At 44.4% G+C, this 23,638-nt stretch overlaps 1 protein-coding gene, 1 long non-coding RNA gene and 1 other non-coding gene across 6 annotated transcripts in view; 1 reads left to right on the top strand and 2 right to left on the bottom strand.

The window, feature by feature from the left end:
• The window catches only part of SLC11A2 (solute carrier family 11 member 2), a 36,954-nt gene extending 14,067 nt beyond the window's left edge, over window positions 1–22,887 (bottom strand). The window contains exons 1-8 of one of the 4 annotated variants that reach the window (XM_037030853.1): window positions 22,820–22,887; window positions 6,985–7,038; window positions 5,357–5,502; window positions 4,684–4,809; window positions 4,169–4,288; window positions 2,249–2,355; window positions 1,658–1,728; window positions 1,483–1,550 (exon numbers count right to left, since the gene is read on the bottom strand). In XM_037030853.1, the coding sequence (XP_036886748.1) occupies window positions 1,483–1,550; window positions 1,658–1,728; window positions 2,249–2,355; window positions 4,169–4,288; window positions 4,684–4,809; window positions 5,357–5,502; window positions 6,985–7,038; window positions 22,820–22,865 (738 nt within the window). In that variant the 5' untranslated portion in view covers window positions 22,866–22,887. The other 3 variants (XM_037030855.1, XM_037030854.1, XM_037030856.1) reach the window with 3 other exon arrangements.
• LOC118976392 (uncharacterized) lies at window positions 8,212–11,975 on the top strand. The gene is made up of 3 exons (XR_005064261.1): window positions 8,212–8,356; window positions 11,236–11,416; window positions 11,772–11,975. It is a non-coding gene; the product is annotated as an uncharacterized LOC118976392 (long non-coding RNA).
• LOC118976529 (small nucleolar RNA SNORA2/SNORA34 family) lies at window positions 16,036–16,172 on the bottom strand. Its single transcript, XR_005064293.1, has one exon. It is a non-coding gene; the product is annotated as a small nucleolar RNA SNORA2/SNORA34 family (small nucleolar RNA).
• Window positions 22,888–23,638: the final 751 nt, after the last annotated feature.

The raw sequence follows: 23,638 nt of genomic DNA, 5'->3' as shown, positions 1-23,638 counted from the left end.
TTACATCATCTTTTAGATACACGAAATAGATACAGGGAGAATGTAATTAATACTCTTAAGATATAAAATGGCTGCTAAGGGCCTTATCAATATTAATTTCACAGTAACTCCTATGAGACAGACCCAAGACTATGGTCAATTCTTAATTATCCACACTTAGGCTCCTGCTCACCTATATTCATCTAAATATCACTGTTTGCCTCTAGCACAAGCTGACTCATTTATAAACATTTTTCCCTGATTTAGCATTTCTCTTGAAAGCCTTAGACCAAACTGTATAAACTCCCCTATAATCTAATCTGTATCTATTATAATCTAATCTATAGCTCAGATGCATTTATGAAAGTCTAGCCAGACCTACGAACAGAATCAGTTAAACTGGACACAGAAAGGTGCTATTACCGCACACAGTGATGCTGATTCCTGAAAGTGTGTGGGCGAGGGCAGGAGCAGGACACAGCCACTATACCCTCTGTAGTTCCAACACAGAGAGCGTTCAGGCTGCAGCTGGGACACACCAGAAGGAGCAAACACAGACCCCTCTAAGTTAACAGCCAAGAACCACCCTGTAATGAACACCCTCTCTAACCCTCCCCAAAGCTGCTCTCTTGCCGAGATGGCCAATTTTGAACCAGGGGATTGTCTAGAAGGTCCTAGAAAACCTGGTCATTTTAGACACAGAAGTCCCTGCAGATCTTCCTGGATACTATACTAGAGTTTGCTATAGATAATATTCCTTCAAAACTGGCCCAAGGCTTAATTGGCTTTTTCTTTCTTTTCATCACCCCCACAGCCCCGCTTTTACTTTTACTAACATTTTTTATTTTATGTTGATTTTACTTCTGGGCCCTAAGTTTTCATTTCTTCAGTTTCTTCCGGGATATCTTACGCTCCTATGCAACCTCCTCTTCTGGTTTCGGAGCAACCTGCTTTTTCAGCAGGACCCTCCTGGTGTGGCAGGGAGAGCCCCTGTGTGGGTGAGTCCGCCCACAGGCTCTGCTGGTTTTGGGCCGCATCTCGGGAGCTTTGTTCACCTGGATGTGCTCAGCGACCAGAGACTCTATACCTAAACCCTTAAACTGTGCATTACTCTGCATTTTTTAGTGCGTACAGCAAGAAGCTGGCACTCTTTTGGGGCCACCGACCCAACAGAACAGCACACATCGCTTCTGTAAAGTGACAGCCTCAGACACTCAACGGCTTGTCTGATCTGCCAACCCCCGATGGCCAGGGCAGCCTCACAAGTGCTCTTAAAATGAACACAAAGGTCTGAACCTCTTTATCTGCATGACTTTGAATAGTTCTGGGTCAAGTGAACGGTGAACTGTTATCAGAGATCACCTCGGGCCGCGAACAAGGAGAAGCAACGGGCTTTTTCTGAGCACATGCAGTAAAATTAAACCATCCTACCATTATTCTTTTACAATAAAGGCAAAAAAATTTTTTGTTTTATAAAGTTAATGAATAGCCTGGAACACTTGCCTCATATCCAAATGTGAGGGCCATCACAGTGATGAGAAAGCCAAAAAATGCTTCCAGCTTCCGCAAGCCTAAAGGGGAAATGCAGCAGTGAGTCCGCAGGACACAGACTTCCCCGTCAGCCACAGGACGGGGAAGTAGCTTCTTGGCTTAACCCCTCTATTCCAGCTCTACTTACCATATTTGTCCAAAAAGAGAAATACAAAGGTATCTGCAATGGTGATGAGTACTCCACCCCACAGGGGAATCCTGGTCGGAGATAAGAAACAGACATCAGAGAAAGGAAACACTGAGAAGTGCTTTCTTCCCCACAGCCCTCCATATAAGCAACAGCGGGAGAAGCAAGGCCCCGGGGGAGAGGAGACAGTGCAGGAGGCCAGGCCTCGGCAAGTTTAGGCTCACAGCAGCAACTGGTAATGTTCATTCAAACCTGACTGTCTACTACGCCAGACACTTAGGGTGCAAAGCTGAAAAGAATGGGTCTTACCCCTCAAGGAGCTCACTGTCTAGTGGGATAACCTGACATGAAATTAAATAATTGCAACACACAAACTAAACACACACTGCACAGCAGAGCACATGTGATCCGCCACAGGCGGATGGAGAGCCTGCGTCTGCCAGCAGGGAGGAAGGTGGTCCCAGACTGGTTCCACTGGAAATACAATAACCTTGAATCTTGAAAACTGAAAACGAGTTGGGTTTTTGTTCTTATATTTGCTTTAAAATCTAGCAAAAACATTGATTACTTTGTACAGGGAAACCCCCTCACCTTCCTACAGACAGGAGATTGATGGCAATGGCCGAGCCAATGACTTCTTGCATGTCCGAGCCAATGATCGCCAGCTCCACCATCAGCCACAGGATAATTCGTGGGACCTGCACATCAAGCAGAAGGACATGGTTCTAATGAATCATTTCTAAGAACCTCCCCCATGTTTGAAAATCACATTTTGGAATGGACCCATACAAAGCCCCCTTTAAGCCTTTGGTCTAGAGATGAAGTGCCAGCTGGGCTCCACCTGCCCCATCCCTGTGGGCCCGGGCTAGAGAAGGCAGGGCTGCTTTCACGTGGCCGTGCTTATCCGTCAAGGTCTGGGTGGCCACTGATCCTGGTTGCTTCCCTTTTCCTTCCATTCAAGAGAGGAAGAGAATTTCCATCCATTAATTTCCACTTAATTCCCCACCTAAAAACAGTCTTGAAAGTCTGAAGCGGAAATCGCCCTGGCTGGTGTGGCTCAGTGGATGGAGCGCCACCTGTGAACCAAAAGGTCACCGTGCCTGGGTTTCGGGCCAGGTCCCCACTTGGGGGCGTGCAAGAAGCAACCACTGGATGTATCTCTCACCCACTGCTGTTTCTCTCCCTCTCTTTCTGCCTCCCTTCCCCTCTCTCTAAAAGTAAGTAAATAAATCAAATCTTGATTTTAGAAAAAAGGAAGCTGATATGGTCAAAATATTGTTCAGGAGAAAATAGAGAATGACTACAGAAGAAAATATCCATCCTGACTCCAGCTGAAGAGACAAAACAAATGGGAAAAGACCAGGGCTATCCTTTTTTTCCCCCCTCAATTGATTTTTAGAGAGAGGAAGGCAGAAGGGATGGTGGTGGAGGGGAAACTTGTTGTTCCACTTATTTATGCATTTATTGGTTGACTCTTGTATGTGCCCTGACTTGAGACTGAACTCACAACCTAGGTATATTGAGGCTCTAACCAACTGAGCTACCTGGCCGGGGCTACTGTCCGACCTAATGCAACAGGAAAACAAGGGAAACAGGGCAGATATGCAAAGGGGACTCAGGGCAAATCGGTTGGAATTGGTGCTGTATAACAAGATAGTAAACTAATCTGGTCAAACAACACAGGTGACAGACAAATTTAGTTCATGCTGGCTCATGGAGGCCAGAACAAGAACACTACCAGGTATCTACCACCCAAAAATTTGCCACAAGAAACAACAGTTAAGATAAAGAAAGAGAAACTAAAAGAAATTATAAGTTTCTCTTCCAAAAAGCATATAAGAAACAAAAAATAAAGATACTTTCTTACAGCCAGGAAAGGAGATTAAACATTTAGGCAAAACCAGAGCAGCTCAGCAGGACCTCACCCAAAGGCAAAGCTCCGCCAGAGATGCCTTCCAGACACAGGCTCCACACCTGCCCAAGGTGGCAGGACAAAGGGCACCAAGTGTCCAGGAGGCGGCTGCACAGGACAGTGTGACATCGGGGTCAGGGTAAATTGGAAAGTAATTACTAATAAATCCAAAGATCCTGCCACAAATAGTTTGCTATAAAGAAGAAAATTTTTCCAAACCAATGGTGAAGCCAAACAAAAAGAAAATACACAGAATGCAAAGTGACAGACTGAGCGAACGTGCTCAGCAGGCAGCCCACCCCTGCCCCGGAATGGGCACTACGAGATGCCGGACGGCAGAGTGGATGGGTTATGTTCACTCAACAGAACTTGTCTAAGGAAATTTCCTGGGAAAAAGTGAATCGAGTTAGATTTTTAAGGAGTGTAGAAACGTGGCTGGGCAGCAGGAAGGGGCTAGAGAACGTCCCGAGACCCCCAGTCCTCGGGGCCACAGACCCCCACGCCCTCACCATTTCAGTGCACAGCAGCGGGGCCAGCACACACTGCCAGGCCACAGGTTCCCGTGACATGAGTGACAAACAGGACGGTACGCTGCTCACCTTGGGATACTGACGGTGACACACTTCGGCAAGGTGCATCCCAGTGACCACTCCCAGCCTCGCTGCCAGGCGCTGCAGCAGGAGCCCCACGACGGTGGCCAGCAGGAGAACCCAGAGCAACTAGAGAAGAACAAACCCCAGCAGAGCACTCATTAGACAGTCGAGGGGCTGCCTGGGTGTTTGGCGACGTGAATGGGAAGCACTGCATTCAGGGAAGAGCCCAGGTCAGGACCAAATGACCTGAGTTCTGTGTCAGGGGCTGCACACAGCCTGGTACATCTCCTTGTACCTCTCCGAGCCTTGGTTTCTCCCATCTGCAGTTTCTCCTTTATTCAAGGAAATTATGTGGGTGAAATAAAATAAAAAAAAACAAGTGGGAAAGTGCTTTTCACCTAAGTGTCCCTGCCAGTGAAGTCTCTGCATGTAGGTCTAGAGGCTGATGTCTGCAGGCAGAAAAGGATGTGAAAGTGTGCCGTGAGTGTTTCAAAGGGACACAGGTAGGACCAGGTGTTTACCTTAAACCCGGCCACTGCTCCGGACTGCAGGTCAGATTCGATGTTTCCTGGATCCAAGTAGGCAATGCTCATAAGAAAGCCTGGTCCCGTGAAAGCCCAGAGTTTACGAAAGCTAAAGCAAGAGTACTATAGGAGAGGAAGAGAGAGAGCCGATTATCACCTCCCACTAATTATCTATTTTATCATAACACAGAAAACTCTAAAACATGAGCCTCACAAGAACAAAGGATTTAGGATGCTGGAATGTGGCCATGTCCAAATTTCACTTCCATCTTACCCATTTCTTATCAGTAAGCTGGCCACTTCCCAACCCAAGTAAGAGCCCCTCCCCCACCCTGCTCTTTTCCATCAGCCTGAGACACAACACCAGTACCTTGGTGCCCAACCACGACCCGAGTGCGACAAAAGCCATGGTAAAAAAGGAACATAAAACTCAAACTTCCTTGATCTTAGCACTTCCCTTGAGTGCTAAGACAACTTGGCAACTGTTTTCAAGGCCCTCATTTTCCTTAATAGTTTCTAGTTATTCTCTTGACAAATATTCAAATATTCAGTCTTCAGAGACAGCTTGCCAAAATCAGACCCGAGGCCGCTGATCTTGGGCCCTGCGGCAGACCTATCCCTCACGTATTCCCTACACAGTAAGTTTTTCCCTCAAGGGCTGGCCCCTGACCTCCTCCTCAGGAACAGCAATCCTCTCGTCAAAATAGGTGGTGAAGGGCTCGGAGCTCCCAGTGGACTGCGGGAGGGAGGAGTCGCTGTAGGCAGGGTTGATGGCACCGAGGTGGGCCGAGTCCCCATGGTCCTCAGAAGCATCATCTAAATGAACGAATTGCAAAAGGATTTCTTTTTTAAATGAACAAAATACACTAATGGCTCATCTTCGGTAAAACTAAAATGAAACATTTTTAATACCCTAAAGGAACAAGGCCAACCCGACTGTAACTCAACTTATTCCTAAGACTTCACTTTTACTTGTATTTTAATAAATTAATTTTTGACTAAGCTATACATTCGCAGGATTGAAAATCTGAGAAATACAGAAGAGCTTATGGTAAAAAAGCTCCCTCTCACCCCCTCTGATCACCCCCTCCCCCTGTCACGCAGCCCCCATCAGTGTTACCACTAATCACGGTGGTTTGCCTGCTTTCCTACTCCTATTCCCACTTGGCAATTTTGGAGCCGTTTCATCCTCCTCCAAAAAAACCTAATGTCTAGGGCTCAAATATAACGTCTCCAGACTAGCCTCACTGCTAGCCTAAAATCCTAACTTTTAGAAGAAAGAAACCAGGTCAGTCTAGTGACCGCCCCTCCCAATATTTGGCAGGACTCACGCAAAGAAACATCCCTGGCCATTACATTCCCCATAGGCTCCTCAAAAAATGTGGAAGTTGCAAAACCCTGCCACGCTTCAGGCTACAATCTGAAGCTGCAGGGAAAACCACGGAGCAGGAACCCCTTTGCCGCCTGACTAAGGCCTGTGGTGTGGCGCTCACAGGGCGACCCTCGTGATAGGAGGACTCATCTGAGACTGATAAATCAGTGTTTCCCTGAGCCTGGCATTTTGTGGTGAATACTAAATGCAGGGCAGGGAAGGGGGGAGGGACTGGAAGAAAAGGGCTAATCTGCCAGGAAGATACAAAATCCAGTTTGCTGTAGCCTTCAAATGGCTATTTCAAGCCACAAAGCTCTCATCTCAGTGTTTCCAAGAAATCCTTACAACCTCCAAATACAAAAAAAAAAAAAAAAGCAGAAGCTAATCCTCTTTACCTTAAGTGGCCCCGAACTTATTTTTAAAAATTATAAAAAAGGAGTGGAAATCCTAAAGGGGAAATTGAGAATTAGGAAGGATGGGTCAAAGCGGCCAAGGAACTTTAACTGAATACACAGCACAAGGTGCACGCTCAAAACTGTACTGCTCCACGCGTATCTGAAACGCCATCAGCAACCAGAGCAGTTTTTCTAGAGGTTTTTGTGAAGGTCTGTGAATAACACTGCCTTTGCAAGCATTACTGCTACAGAAACCAATCTTGCAGCTAATCTTGGCCCATCTCAGAACTGGGAACAAGATGAAGCAGGCTTCTGTGGTTACAAAGCCATGTTCATTTACAGCCCAAGGCACCGGATGGTGACTTCTGTGTGGAGCAGGTCTCCATGAAGCTTCTGTCGGCTGGGGAAGAGGAAATGGGGACAATTTTTGTTGGACTAGACAATGAGAAGGGAAATATGGTAAACTTCTGTTATTGACTTCAGCCTAATTCCAAATAAAAATTAGACAATAACACAAAAACTATAAATTACCATCTGGCATCTTCTGTTCAGGACCCAGCACCATGGTGTTCTTAGAATAGGATTCTGGAAAGCCGAAAAGGGAGGGAGAGGAATTAATAAGAACTAACAAGTTCAAAAACAGCATTTTGTACTCTGTACAACCTAACCCCTATTATATGAAAAGAATTATTCTTCTACTGAATTAGATAACCTTGAAAATGATTACAGTTTTCATGGTATAAGAGATATTTAATAAAAAATGTAAGTCTTAATCATGTTTTTGCTGGCAAGACTTCAAAACCAAACTGAAGCAAATAGGATTTCCTTTAGAAACAGGCATCTATGAATGATTTTGCACTGGGTTCCCTGCCACCGTGCTCGGAGTGGTGAGCACAGCACGGCCCCCTTTCTGGCCATGCCCAATTTCCCAGAACTAGGACACTGCACCAAATCGGTCCCAATGTGCATGGCAGATGCTTTTTTTAAAAAAAAGATTTTATTTATTTTTTAGAGAGAAGAGAAGAAAGGGAGAGAAATATCAATGTGCAAGAGATATATCTATCAGTTGCTTCTTGCACACCCCCTACTGGGGACCTGACCCGTAACCCAGGTGTGTACCCTGACCAGGAATCAAAGTGCAACCTTTGGGTTCTCGGGCCCGCCCCCCCCCCAGGTTCTCGGCCCCACCCCCTGACCCCCGGCTCAACCCACTGAGCCGCACCAGCCAGGGCAAGGCAAATGCTTTTTAATAAGCTCCCACACAGAGGCTGCTAGGCAATTTACCAGTCTCTGCTGGGCCTGCAGATTAACTCAAATTTAACACCAGGCTGATTTCTCCCCATTTTTATGAGTCTTTTTATTTTTATTCCTTTACTGATTTTAGAGAGAAAGAGGAATGGAAGGGGGAAGTGTTGGGGGAGAGAGACAGAGACAGACAGACAGACAGACATCGATTTGTTGTTCCGCCCATTCATGCACTTGCCGGTGGATTCCTGCATGTGCCCTGACCCGGATTCAACCCCTTAGCATTTCCTTGGTGTATGGGGAGGACTCCAGTCAACTGAGCCCCCTGACCAGGGCCAGGGGTTTTTAAGGGCAGAGATCTAGAACTCTCTTTGATCTAACAATTTAAGCTTGAGAAATAGAGTGAAGCTATAAAAAGGAGTCAGAGGGTCAGAGGGTCATGCTAAATTATTAACTCCAAGTAGGCTGAGACATTAAAAAAAATAATTCCTGTTTTAACTGACTCCAGGAACTCAACCTTTTAGAGTTTCCAGCCCTACCTGAACACAGTGTGCACTGTGCCTTTCATGCCTCCAGTTATCCACCTGAATGACCTTGAAAAGAAAACGCCCCAGCATCTAAACCACTGGACATCTGAAGGTTACCATCTTGGACCAAGGTGGGGGCTAAGAATGCAGAACTGATTCTTCTCAAGAATGTACTTTTTACTGTAAAACTCTCAAGACTTTTCCTTCTGCTTGGGAGCACTCTTGGTACTGCCTGGTAGTAGGGAGGCTTTGACTAGAAATGAATGACAAAGATTTATGCAAGGATCTCAGGCTTCGATTTTCTGGAAAGTGGGGGCGAGCACCTCGCCAGCATACTGGTAGTAGAGGGCCGCAACTCCCCAGCCTCACTCACATTCCCCGAGGCAACTTCAGGCATGATGTTTCGGGTCTCACCCCCAGCCCTTCAACAACTGGGAGAGGAAACGGAGCATGGTCCACCCCTCCCAGGCGTGCAGGGAGAGCTAGGCACGGTCTGCAAGGTGCCAGCGCTTCTCTTAGCCCTGAAGTAAGCAACCTGTGGGGATGAGGCGCATCTGAAACGCCAGCTTTCTGTTGGAATAAATTGGGCTGTGGGGAGGGGATTTAACAAGCCCATCTGGCCACAGATCTATGGTATATTCTCCCATCAATGCCACCAACAAGGCTGCTTTAAATTTTGATCTACTGATTAAGAAATCCATTTCTCAGTCAATTCCCAATTCAGATGGGAAAAGATGAGGTAACATTTCTTGTTAACGCCCCCACTTAAATCCCAATAATTACTATCCTGAGAAAGGTATAAAGCCTCCACTTAGCTATCTTTTACTGCTTAAATGGCCTTTTTCCACTCTTGTCCCTTTGTTCTTCCTAATTGAACAGTCCTCCACTTTGTTTTAGAAAATCTACCCACCCACATATTCTGTACTGTACCAATATTACAGAATTAGAGAATTCAGACCCAAAGGGGGTTTGAGGTTTCATCTATTTTCTGGGATGTAAAACATATGACCACTTGCTAATCTGGAACACACTTCATCTCTGCACTAACCAATACCCAGTATTCTGTTATGATGTACAACCAGCCATGTCCCCCCCATCAGGTTCTGGGTCACCAGACGGCTGAACGGCAGCCAACAGACCCCAATAATACTGACTTGCTGATGGACCCACCACCCTCTCTGATCAGCGACAACAGCTCCTAACCCAACTGGGATTTACGCATCTGCTGCCTCAGCTGCAGTAGCCACTCAGCTTCCAATCACAGCACAGCCCCTCTGCACGACCCAGAGCCTCTGAACTTTTATTGTACATACAATTCTAAGAAGCCAGGTACTCAGGTTATGCGAACTGACAATAAATTAGGAACCACAAATCAGACCTGGGACTAAGGCTCCAAAAGGAAAAGGTCTCGGGCCGATTGGTATGAGGCAAAGAGACATTCCTTACACATTATTATTAAAAGAATAACTTGAGTTATTATTAAGAATAATTCAAGTTTCTTAACTGTGGCCTACTCACCAATAACTGATTAAATTAAATTACTTTGTAGTGATGATGTTTTATTTAAGAAGACAGAGAAGTGCCTTCTGCATTTGAGGGAGATTCCAACCAAAACAGGCTACTAAACAGATTTAAAAAGTAAACAAATGCCACAGTAGTGTGTTTTCCCCAGCCCGTAGTCAATAAGAGTGACAGTTAAATGCTGGGTTGGCGAAAAAGTCCATTTAGTTTTGTCCATACAATGGCTCCAGTGGTGCTTCGTTGTCCTGAACTTCATTTGAAACAATTTTGTTAAATTGTATTTTGACACCCAGCATATCAGTGTGCAGTTCAAAAAGACTTGTCAAAATTGGCAATTTTTTGTGCAGCCATTTTAACATTGAGGATGGAAGAAAATACAGTTTCAGCGTATTGCACTATTATTTCAAGAAAGGTAAAAATGCAACTGAAAGGCAAAAAAAAAAAAGATTTATGCAGTGTACAGAGAAGGTGCTGTGATTAATTGAACATGTCAAAAGTGATTTGCGAAGTTTCTTGGTACCATTGACATTTTGGCCAAATAACTCTTTGCTGTGGGGCTGTGTTATGCATTGGAAGATGTTTTGCAGCACCCTGGTCTCTACCTATTAGAAGCTAATAGTGGGAGAGAGCCAACATACTCAAAATATCCAAATCAATAAAGTTATTGGTGAAAATAAAAAATGTGTCTTTTACAGAAAAAAAATAACATTTTTGGCCAATCCAATAATAACTTTAAAGAGAAATATTTCTTTTTAAAATTTTTATTGATCTTTTTAGGGAGAGAGAGGAAGGGAGGACGAGAGTGAGACAGACATCAATTTGTGGTCCCACTTATTTACACATTCATTATACATGCCCTGACTGGGGATCAAATCCGCAACTTTGGTGTATGGGGACAATGCTCTAGCCAAATGAGCTACATGACCAGGGCCAGAAATATTTCATGATAAAAATTTTATTAATTAGCCCTGGCTGGTGTAGCTCAGTGGATTGAGCACGGGCCTGCGAACCACACGATCGCAGTTCGATTCCCAGTCAGGGCACATGCCTGGGTTGCAGGCCAGTTCCCAGCAGGGGACTCATGAGAGACAACCATACATTGATATTTCTCTCCTTCTCTCCTTCCCTTCCCCTCTAAAGATAAATAAATAAAATATTTTTTTAAATTTTATTAATTAGCCCTGCCTGGGGTGGCATTGTTGGTTGGGCATCATCGCACAAACCAAAAGGTCGCTGGTTCAATCCCCGGTCAGGGCTCATGCCTGGGGTGCGGGCCTGGTCCCTCTCAGGGGACATGTGAGGGCAACAGACCAATGTTTCTCTCTCACATGGATGTTCCGCTCCCTCTCTTTCTCCCTCCCTTCCCCCTGTCTCTACAATCAATTTTTAAAAATATTCATTTATTATTGTTAGTGTTCTGGTTATTCCTATACTAAGTATATATAGGGCCAATAATATAAAAAGTCTGGTCTTCTCTCTGAAACCTCAGGAAGGTATTATTCCAAGAAAAAAACTGAATCTAGATACCAACTTTCTCATCAAAACTTTTCATCAACAAACAACAAGCTCCACCACCTGCCATGTACACGGAACATAACTGGGGCAGCGAGCAGACAGCGTCGGTTAAGCCTGGTGTGCTTGCTGCACAGTATTTAAGTCTCTATGAAAATGTAAGACACATATGGAAGCGGTAAGTCAGACGTTTTTAAGAGAAAGTTTAGTTAGAAAGTTGCAGAGGTAGAAGAAGTGAGCCTGCTGGGCTGCACAGGCTCAGGAAACAAGTTAGAGGCAGAAGAAGGGCCCTTGGAGCTTAGGAGAGAGAAAGGCAAAGGTAACGCTCCTGGGGGAAGGAGGGGAGGGGTGCAGGCGTGCTCCCGAGGGAGAGAGTGCCTTAGTTAATATTAACACGGTTTTGTTCTCTAAGGCCGCATCGCAGAAGAAGCGGAGCTGAGATACAAGCAACCAAAATACAAGCAACTCAGCAGTACCCTGCCAATCATGATTAACACTGCTTTGACGTTCAAGGTCACCCCCAACCCTAGAGTATCGCCTTCTCTCACAGCCAGTAAGTTTCACGCCACCAACAGCAATCAACAGAGAAAATGGCACTGTGGTTACATGTGAAATAACTATTTTATCCCATTCCTTATCAAAAGTTGTAAGACTGTTTTACAGTAAAAAATGCTAATAAAACTACATTTTCTATATAAAATGTCAAAAAACTACATGTCCTTTGACCCAGCAGTTCCACTTCTAAGAATGCATCCCAAGGAAACATTCACAGGAGGAAGTGTGCACAAGGATGTTTCCTGTAGCTCTGTCTGTAGCATCAAAAGGCTGGAGCATCAAAAACCACCCAGATATTAGTAGGGCACTGGTAAACTACGGATATTCATAGGATGGACTACCATGCAGCTATTATAAATAAGGCAGACCTACAGCTATTAATAGGACATAATATCCAAGATATGTTGTCAAGTAAAAAACCCAATCTATAAAACAGTATGCTATCATTTATGTAGGAAAAAAACAAAAATATACACAAGTACACGTACATATTATCTCCAAAGGACAACGCATTAGTAGGGAGCACAAATGAGGTCAGTAAAATGAAGACCTCTCACTGAATATACACCACAAACCAAATGTTGGTCTTTAAAATATTGTTTTTACTATGTGCATTTTTTTAAAAGATTTTTATTTATTTATTTATCTTTTAGAGGGGAAGGAGAGGGAGAGAAACATCAATGTATGGTTGCCTTTCTTGCATCCCCTGCTGGGAGTTGGCCTGCAGGGAACCAGCCTGCAACCCAGGCATGTGCCCTGACTGGGAATCGAACCGCGATCCTCTGGTTCGCAGGCCCTCACTCAATCCACTGAGCTACACCAGCTAGGGCCCTACTATGTGCATTTTTTAATATAAAGCGACAATATGGATTGCCTTCTTTTTTTCCAATTATTTTCAATATTATTTTGTACTGATTTCAGGTGTACAGCATAGTGGTTAGACAATCATATACATTACAAAGTGCCCTGGCATTTCCAGTATCCACCTGGCACTGTACACAGGTATTGCAATAATATTGGAAAATTATTGACTATATTCCCTATGCTGTACTTTATATCCTTGACTATTTTGTAACTACCAATTTTTACTTCTTTATCCTCTTACCTCTCCCACCCAGCCCCCAACCCTCCTCCCTTCTGAGAGATGTCTCTGTTCTCAGTGTCTGTGACTTTGGTTCAGTTTTGTTGATTTTGTTCTTTAGATTCCACATATAAGTGAAATCATATGGTATTTGTCTTTCTCTGACTTATTTCACTAAGCAAAACACCCTCTAGGTCCACCCATGCTGCTGCAAATGGTTGGATTTGCCTCTTTTTGTTTTTTTACAGGTAGAAGTAAGATTACTTTTAATTAGCAAAAAAACGTGTAAAACACTTCAAACTTGTATAAATGAATGAGTAACAAAAAACATAAAACCATAATTTCAAGAGTTTTTCTAATAATGCAGTCCTAAGAGAAACACATTTTAAGGGAAAAAAATTAATAAACATATACTAAAGAATTTTAAGAAAACAAAGACTAAACATTTACAAAGTTAGAGTTCTGCCCTGCTGGCGTGGCTCAGTGGATTGAGTGCTGGCCTTCAAACCAAAGGGTTGTGGGTTCGATTTCCAGTCGGGGAATGGGTTGTGGGCTAGGCCCCCAGTAAGGGGCCTGTGAGAGGCAACCACACACCACTACTTCGCTCTCTCTCTTTCTCCCTCCCTTCCCTTCTATGTAAAAATAAAGAAATAAAATATTTTTTTAAAAACTGAGAGTTCCCTAGTATCCTGATTGCACATGACTTTCTTGAGATGTTAAGAGTTCAGTACATATCTTCACCTCAGCAGTATAGTTCAGACAGTCCAACCCAACCTCCACTCTCTCCAGTCTAAGACTTGAATGGAATAATTGTCTCTTTGCTCCCAAGGAGGGGAAAGAGGAAAACTGTGGCTTTAGAATCATACTTGCTCAGTCAAGTGACTTCAAATACCTCGCTTAACTCCTCTGGATCCTGAATTCCTCCTTTGATCAAACTCCTACCTTACTTTCATTCTTATCTGTCACGATCTCGGGGGCAGGTCTGCACTGCCTGTGCTGAATCTGGGTTCAGTCAAGTACTCGGTCGGTTGAGATGCTCTCACCCACCCACTTCTCTTTCTGGATTCACTTCTTAACAAAACCACCCATTGCTCTCTGGATTCGCTTTTTAACAAACACTGGGGACTCTGGCCAATAAAGCTTCTCTATTGGATAATCGGAGATCTGCAGCCTTCCCCTGGCAAGCATATATTGCCCTAAGCTTAACTTCCCACCACTCTGCCTTAGTGCCCAACAGCCATCCTGTGAAGTTATGATTTGGGAGTTTCATCTGAATGCAAAGAATTAGAAGCTAAATCCTCAGGAAAGCATTTCCTGACTCACTCTTAATTTGGGCTACATGGACTTCCTCATGTTCTCCCAAGGCGCCAGCTGCTTACCACCCTTACCCTGTAACCTCCGAATAATTTATTCCCTGATACTACTGACAGCAAAGGCACACGAGACTATTTCACTGATTTGAGAGCTGTATTCAATGTTGTAAAGGTGTCCCTAAAATAGTAAGGTTTAGAGAGGCATGTTTTTACAGTTCTATAACTCTTTCCTTCTTTCTTCCTCCCTTTTTCTATGTAAACAGTCAAAGGTGGTGTTACACAGGACAGTGATTTTCAACTGCTGTGCCACAGGAACTTTTAAAACATGCAATATCTGCCCTGGCTGGTGTAGCTCAGTGGACTGAGCACGGGCCTGCGAGCCACACGATCTCGGTTTGATTCCCAGTCAGGGCACGTGCCTGGGTTGCAGGCTGGTTCCCAGCAGGGGACTCATGAGATGCAACCATACATCGATATTTAGAAATCTCTCTTCTCCTTCCCTTCCCCTCTAAAGATAAATAAATAAAATCTTTAAAAAAAAATGTGATATCTGGCTGTTTAGTCAGGGGCACTGGCCTCTTTTCCCTTAGACTGTCAAATAAAATAATGACAACAGCCAACACAATAGCCGTTTGGTGTGAATGAATCAAAATTACACCTATTCTTTTTGTCAGATTGGCAAACAGTGTATTTTTTTTTTTGGTGTGCCACAGTATTTTAGGAATTAGTTTATGGGGCTATGAGAGGAACAAGGTTGAAAATTGCTGATGTAGGAAAAGAACTTTGCAGAAGCAAACAGAAAGGTGTTTGCAGGCAGGCAATTAAATAAATATCAACAGCAATGTTTGAAGTTCACTCTCCCTTGAACCCTCTCTTAGACAATGCGCAGGGCCAGCAGCAGCTGGTGGCCAAGTAGAAACTGCCAGAGGCACCGATCAAGGTTTTCAAAAGTGACACCTGAGTGTTTTAGAGACTACAAGGAGTTATGACATTTTAACATTCACACTGTGTCCTGAAGAAAATGTAAAGATTTCCAGATACTTCTAAAATTCCCTTTTTCATAAACGTCTACTTTAAGGTGACAGCACCTGCTATTCTAGAAAACCATGACCACCAATCTGACGCCTGTGCTGTATACGAGGTGCTCTTTAGGAAGGCAGGCTTCTACCCCTCGATGACTGGGAGTCAATAAAACTAAAATATTCAAGTGGTTCACACAGAGCTCGCTGTTTTCTGAACCTTCTGTGTTTTAATAAGGAAGATCACTAGCCACTTTTTTAAAGATGATAGACTGGCCCTCGCCACACGGTTCAGCTGGTTGGAGCGTGATCCCATACACCAAAAAAGGGCACAGGTCCAATCCCCAGTCGGGGCATGTCCAGGAGGCAACTAATCGGTTTTCTCTTTGTCTCTCAAATAAATATATCCTCAGGTGAAGGTTTTTAAAAAAAAGATTATTACTTCCTCTGTTTTTCCATTCCAGGTCAATAAAAATGCACCATTTTCTGAGTCTCTTCCAGACATCCATCTACCTGATTAGTTCCCACAAAAATATGCCCCCACCAGGGGGTGAGAGGAAACAGTGCAGAAAAGCCATGTGAATTTCTAAATTATTCTTGAGATGTGGAGTTTGGAATTTCTTTTTTTTCACAGTTCAGAACTGTCCTATTTTTATTGATAGAAAACTCACAGTAATTTTTTGGTAATAATTGAACCTAACAGGGTTATAATTCTAACAAGCGGGTTAAATCAGGGACCTCTGTATTCTGGAATCCCAGTATTAACTGACTATGAATAAATACTAGCCCACATCTATTACCAATGACCCAGATGTTTCTTTCTAATGAATTGACCATCACATTTCCTAAGCTCTGAAATGGCCAACAGACCACAGAAAGACATTGCTTTAGGCTCCTGCTTGAAACCAGCAGCTTCAGCAAACTGCTGGCCTTGATTCAGGGCCAATGGAATTTTTTTTATTTGGATAAGTATATCCTATTTTTCTCTTATGAAAATCAATATAAAAATTTAAAAGACAGGTTGAAGACTGATTACATCTACTCCCTGACAGAAAAAACAAGCGAAAAGCCCCTCCAGTGTTAGTGTAAGAAAAAGGCCTAGAGACTCTGTCCCTCTCTGCCCGAGTGAGTAACGGCAGAGCGCCTTCAGCCAAAAGCCACACAAGCATGCCCTGTTCATCAAGCACAAACAGCGCTGCTATTGTACCATGTGCTTAATACACATCTGGGCATCGGAATGCCAGTCAGTCTCTCTCGGGCACAATAGCCCTGGAAACACCCGCTGAGATGGTTCTTCATATTACTGACTTTGTGTGCTATAGGACTGCTTCGTCAACCAGAGACTCACAATTTCAACCCAACATCCAGTTTGCTGTTTTTCACCCACATTGGACTTCTAAGACTCTGGTTTACAGTTGAAAGAAAAATCTAACATTGAGAACATCTAATGACGAAGAAAGAAAAGAGAAAATTAATTAGCAAAAGGAAAGAGGGAGTAAGATATGGGGAGAAAGAGTGCAGCTGATAATAAAACCAGCTGCTTGGGTGTGAACGACGATAACAGTTGGGAGAAATGCGGGCAGGTTGCCCAGAAGTACAGATCTTTCACCCCAAAATACCACACTCATCAACCAGAGACTTTAGACTCAGAAGGGCCAGATACCTCCTAAATAGAACTCTTCACTTTCTCTGCTCAGTGCTGGGGCTTAACCAGCTTCCAAGCCTTTACTGCTCATTAAAGTCTTACTCCTAGAGACGACAGTTTGGGCTTTGTTCCTCCCAACTCACCCAGTGTGAGCGCCCTCTGACTCCCTCCTGACCAGAAATTCACAGCAGTGCCTCGCCCTTCAGCAGGCCAGCCTGGCCCCCCCACCCCACCCCACCCCCTACCCCCGCCTAACACGCCTGTTCTGGAGCACAGCTCCTACTATACGAACAATTCCAGAGACTCCTTTAGAGAGAAATAAAAAAGTCCATCCATCAGTCTGTATCTACCCTAGTTTTGCCTTTATACCTGGTTAAAATATAAGGTATTTTTGCTCTGGTAAAGATGAAAAATGATTATCAGTAGATTATATATATATTCAACTCATTTATTCTAATGACAGTATTGGCCCCCCAATGTAGACTGGCCTTAACAATTTTAAGTACATATTTACCTCAACATCTCTTTTCTTAAAGCAAAAAAACAAATTATGTATAAAGACAGGCAATACATACTGCAAGATTCTTCAACCTCATTTGTGCCTCCTTCTGTTCTTTTTCACTTGTTGCCTTCTCCTTTCATTACCATGGACATTTAACAGACACTTGATTATTAGCAATAAATGGAACCAAAACAAACAAAAATAGCCCATACAAGATGACCTACTAGCCAACAGGCACAAACACTGAAACTCTAACTTCCCAATTTAAGTCTTCACTGGAAACTGGTTCTTACACTAAAAAATGTAAGTTACTCTGACCATAAATTAAAAGTGCAAGAGCCAATTTATTTAAGAAAGAAAAAGTGCAAGACCAATCCTGGCTGGAGTGGCTCAGAGGACTGAGTGCCAGCCTGTGAACCAAAGGGTCGCTGGTTTGTTTCCCAGTTCGGGGCACATGCCTGGGTTGTGGGCCAGGTCTCCAGTGGGGGCTGTGCAAGAGGCAACCACATAATTATATTTCTCTCCCTCTCTTTCTCCTTCCCTTCCCCTCTCTCTAAAAATAAAATATTTTTAAACAAATAAAGTGAAAATGGAAGAACAATTAGACAACAAATATACTTTCACCATTCCTGGCCAAGTCTTTTATATTCTATTCTGATTTTATTAAAATACAGCTTATAATAAATACATGTTGTTTTACTTTATTAATGATATTCCTGATGGTACCTGTAGGGCTTTTCTTTGAGTCTCCAGGGGTCAAAAAAATTTAACTGTCTGTCCTGGCTGGTGTGGCTCAGTGGACTGAGTGTGGGCCTGCAAACCAACAGGTTGCTGGTCAAGTCCCAGTCAGGGCACCTGCTTGGCTTGTGGGCCAGGTCTCCAGTTGGAGGTGTGCAAGAGGCAACAGACTGATGTATCATAGCACACTAATGTTTTTCTCCCTCTTTTTCTCCTTCCCTTCCCTTCTCTCTAAAAGTAAATGAGTAAAATTTTTTTTAAAAAAGGTTATTCATTCAATATATTTATGTTAAATTATCAAAAGAACAAATAGCATTCATTGAGTGAGACAAGGGTCTAGGTCTTCTAACTCCTGATATTCTACACATTCAACAGCTGCCAGCCTCCTTTTCCAAAATATTTTATTCAAACCACAGAGACTGATATGATAAAGATGACAATATTAGGGCAACAGGCTCCCCTTTCTACCTCAAACACTCAACACTTTTTTTTTTAAGATTTTATTTATTTATTCTCAGAGCAGGGAAGGGAGAGAAACATCAATCATTTGCCTCTTGTACATGCATGGACCAGAGACTAAACCTGCAACCCAGGCATGTGCTCTGACCTAGAATCGAACCGACAACCCTTTACTTTGCTTCCTTTCGCTTTGTTTTGTGGAACAGTGCCCAACCAACTGAGCCACACTGGTCAGGGCAAACACTCAACTCTAAAGATGTCACTCTTGCCCTGGCCAGTGTGGCTCAGTGGTGAGCTACGAACCGAAAGGTCACCAGTTCAATCCTGGTGTTGCAGTCAGGGCACATGCCTGGGTTGCAGGCCAGGTCCCCAGTTGGGGGCATGTGAGAAGCAACTAATAGATGTATCTCTCACAGGTTGATGTTTCTTTCCCACTCTTTATGCCTCCCTTCCCCTCTCTCTAAAAATAAATAAATAAAATCTTTTTAAAAAAAGACATCACTCCTTTTCCTCCTTATTCAAGTACAAATAAAGAGGGTTCACAGAGACACTGTCCTCCACACTTAGCATGCCAACATCTAATTTTCAGCCTTATAGGAGTAGTAAGAAATTGTCTTATTATGAAGCTAAATATATAACCTTATACCATCTGCATTTCAGCCACATCAGGCCAGCACACTGCTAGAGCAAGCAATATTCTTCTTTTTAAATTTTCAAAAAATTTTTTTTCCTCTCCAGAGGACATTTTTTCAGGGTTTTCAGAAAGAGAGGAAGGAAAAGAGAGAAACATCATGTGAGAGAGAAACATGGATCAGCTGCCTCCCAAACACACCTGGACCAGGGATCGACAGCAGGATGGAAACTGCAACCCAGGCACGAGCCTGACGTGAAATCGAACCCACAGCCTTTCAGTTACAGGAAGGTGCTTGAAACGAGCCAGGCTGGCCAGGGCACGATATTCTTTTTTGTAAATTCAAAGTTTCTCATTTTGCTACATGTATAAACAGCAGCTTCCTTCAAGGAGAACTAGAAGGACATGACAGTCTTCCATTAGAGCCTTCCAGAGAGAACTTGAGAGGGACTTTGAAACTCACAGAAAGGGCATGAATCTGTCATCACACATTTGTACCTGGGCACACAGTGAGGAGGCAGGGAATAAAGATGTCTTTGATTCCACTGTATCCACCCAAGCTTTTAGCACTAAAAGTCAAACAGACAGACTATTACTTCCTGGATACCATTCTCTAACCTCTAACCTTCACTTCACTGAGTCAAAACTGAGTCAAAACTGACTGGTAGTTCTGTAGAGTAATCCAAGGAGCACCGCTGATTTCCTAACAGCAGAATAAGATTGGATTCACACCAAGCTTCCCCATTCTTTAACAAGAAGTGCTTCCAGGCTGCCAAGAAATTCCCCTCCCCAGTTCCAACTTGGCCATTCCGGAAACATGAGAAATCAAGTATGTTGCAATCGTGGCCTTTTTGGTATTGGATCTGGGTCCAGAATAAACTGTGCCTAGGCCCCAAGGCTGTAAATGCTGTAATTTCCAATGAAAAATTAAACAGCTAAGGAAGTTGTACCCAAAACAGGTACCACAGACAGACTCAGTATAGTGATAGTTTCCAACCTTATTTAATGATAACAATAAACATCCAGCAGTAAGCCTCTAGTCATGGGTAATTTATACTATACATTGAGATCAATGTTAATGACAAGGGTTCATTGGCAACAAGCTAACAGGATTCTGATCAAAGGTTAAGTTTAGAATCTTTACAGGGAAAGAGTGCACATGTAGGGAATAGAAAAAGAAAGGGGGGGGAACCCTCCCACATGCCAGCAACAGTTCTAAGCACTTTGTGTGTATTTCCTCATTTAATATTCACCCACAACACTATACAATTGATATTACTATCAATCCCCATCTCAAGTATTTGGAAACAAAGAGGCTAAGCAACTTACGCAAAAGTTTACACAGCCAAACACGTGGTACAAACTTGTAGCGTTTCAGATTCCACAGGAGTCAAGACAAACACTGTGTCCCCCTGGTTTCACCCATAATCACTAAAATTAGGGAAGCAACAGTTTCTGGAAACCCTTGACTCTCCTTCCATATAATTTTTGCTTTTACTTTCCACTTTAAAGAGATGTCACATTCCTTTAACTTTCTAACACTCCTTTGAAAGCAGTGTACAATATGAGAATACCTTCATTTCACACACAGGAAACTCAAGCCCAGATTCCTCAACTTCTCCCCTAGTGATGCTCTTTAAAATAGTCTGATAGATGAGATGGGGTATTTGGGAAAAACAAGTGGAAAAGGAATCCAAAGGTGATATAATAAAAAGTAAGCGACAGCTTTAAAATTAGTTATATATGAAACCGAACAAATGAAGAGCATCCACCCCATTTACACACCATTCCATACCAATTGCACAAGCAGGCCTAAAACCAATCTACACACACGTACGCAGGGGCCCGCAGGGGCCCGCAGCGGCCCGCCCCACCCCTTTGCGGGAAGTCGCTCTATTTGCTGCTCAAAAACGAACTTTTTGTTGAAGTGGGGAGCCCAGGGAGCGGACGAGGCCCCAGAGCTCCGTAGGTAAGGAGGCCACCAGGGCCCTGCCCTGGGTGCCCGTCCGCCTATTCCGCGGCGTGAAGCGGGTCACCCACCCCACCCTCGATCGCGGGTGCCCGCGAGGCAGCAGGTCCAGTCAGGGGTTGGCCATTTCCCCTAGGCCGCAGAAAGAAGGGGTGAGGCCTCGGGAACTCCGGCGTTCGTTCCCCGCCCACCCCCACACCCCACTCCTCGCGCCCTCTTCTCCCTTCAAATAACGCGGCTCCATCTGGATCCCGGGCCTCTGGCCCTCCCCGCCCGCACCGCCCCGCGTCCCCCGGCGCCTTCTCCCAGGCAGACCCACGAGCCGCCCCGCGCCCTCTCGGCCAGACAGGTAAAAACAAAGCGTTCGCTTTACCCCTGACCTCGCTAGCCTTTGCCTTACCAGCTCCGCAGTCACCAAAAAAGCTGTCGCCGCGCCACCAGCTCCATAGTCCTGGACTCAGCGCCAAGCCCTCCGACCCCTACACGCCCCACCATTGGCCGGCAGCATGGAAGCCGCGCATTCCTATTGGCTGGATTCCCTGAATTCCCGGTAGCTGCCGGGGCGCGTGGCAACTCTACTGCCTGTCAGGAGGCTCCGCCCACCCCGAGATCTGGCTGGGGGCGAGGCCTCAGCGGCCTGGGCGGAGCTGCCTCGTTCAGAGCAGGTGCTTACGCTGGTTCAGTCCACGGAGTGTGAATTTGGAAGGCTCGCACCCCGCGGACAGATAAGTTTCGTGCAGTAGTTCGTCTCGGCCTCACGTTAGCTAGTGGCAATCTACCTTGTTTCTTCTGGAGACGTGGCTTGTCGAAGTACAGCTCCACCCTGTAAAGTACAGCCACCTGCAGGACCCTTTCCTCTCGCCCCCAGAGCCACATCGTAGTATCTGTGCCCCACCAAGAGCACCCCACACTTAAAAGGAACGGCGAAACACCAGTTACTGCAGCCAGTTCGAGCGCATCAGATGCCCTACTCCCAAGCCTTGGTAATTAATCATTTTCCTCCATCCTACCCATCTGTCTCACTTCTTCCCCTCGGCTTTATCTCCACTTACCCCAAAGTAATCCCACCCTATCCCCAGCCTCAACCTCACATCCTAGAATCTTTTTCTGAAGATGGCAGCTAGACTAATGGTGCTATAGAGGAGAGAAAACAAATGGTTTAACAAACCACCCTAATTTTCTACAATGTCGTTTAGAGCTATAGAAACATTTCTAGACATACACCCCCCAAACACACTTATAGCCAAGCTTTTAACCGAGTCGCGTAAGCCTAGAGAGGAAAAGCATAAACCCTGCCAACTTTTTTCTTCATGTAAGAACTGCTAAAATAAAATTTCCCTAGTTGGTAAAAGAGTCCAAGGGATGAGAAAAGGAGAGTAAATTGCAAAAAGGAAAATCCAAATAAAATACAGAGTAAAAATCTTGTGGACCCCAAAACTGGGCTGAAAACGTCATTAACTCGTACAGGCTGATTTGCATACAGACTTTCTCCTGGAGAGAAAAGAAAATGCACAAATTAGTTCTGAGAATCTCTCTATAATATATTCAGGGAGTTTGAGAAAGTCCCCCCAGACCAGAACCTTTCCTTTGGGAATCTTGTCCCAGCCGGGCAACTTCCCTGGGCTGTTCCATACTTGCTAGTTACTTACTTAGCTCACAGTGTGGTGCCGCCTCCATCTTATGCTGCTTCTTCATTGTGCAGAACGGGTTTGTCTTCTCCCAGTGCTTGCTCCTGTCTCTATATATGCAGACAAGTGCGCCTCCCTTGGTTAAATAGGGCACTTTAGGCTGCTCAGGGCAACAGAACACTGATAAAGATACAGCAAGGAATTGCAAGAGGCAAACTACATCCTTCAGAGCATAATCAAATTTCATCTTTGACCTGCCATGAAAAGGGAAGCAGCGTATATCTGCCACTCCTGGATATTAATGAACAAGTAACTGAGTTTGAAAACTTGTAATCTTAAGGTTTCATCTGTTCCATTTGGAAGGAGCTGGAGGCGGTGTATGAAAGGGTGGAGTAAAAGGAATTGCTTTCCTTCATGACATCACTCCTCATGGGGTAAAGCTGGTTCGGGCACTTGTACCAGGGCTGCATGTGCAATAGGACTCTGCTCCCCTAAGATGTAAACTGAAACCAATTAACCCCAAGCCTGACAGTTCGCAAGTATTTTCCACATAGGTACGTGAGCATCGATGCAATTATGAGGAGTCTCAGGGTGTGGGTGAAAAGGCCACCTGGCCTATCCCTTGGGATCTTAAGGACCCGCTGGCACAAGCCCTGTCAATCAGTGATCCACAGGCAGAGAACACAGCCGTACAAACCCAGGACAAGGAGCCTGATAGCAAAGGAAACAAACAAACAAACAAAAAACCAACCTTGAGACTGAAAAAAAAACAATGAATCTGGAGCAAGCCCAGAATTTCTCAATCTGGGAGAAGTGGAACTAAAAGAATGAGGAAAATTT

This window comes from Sturnira hondurensis, unplaced genomic scaffold, assembly GCF_014824575.4.
Source record: "Sturnira hondurensis isolate 20B ecotype Veracruz unplaced genomic scaffold, ASM1482457v3 Scaffold0020903, whole genome shotgun sequence".
Classification (NCBI taxonomy): domain Eukaryota; kingdom Metazoa; phylum Chordata; class Mammalia; order Chiroptera; family Phyllostomidae; genus Sturnira; species Sturnira hondurensis.
This window is presented reverse-complemented; position numbering and strand designations above follow the sequence as displayed.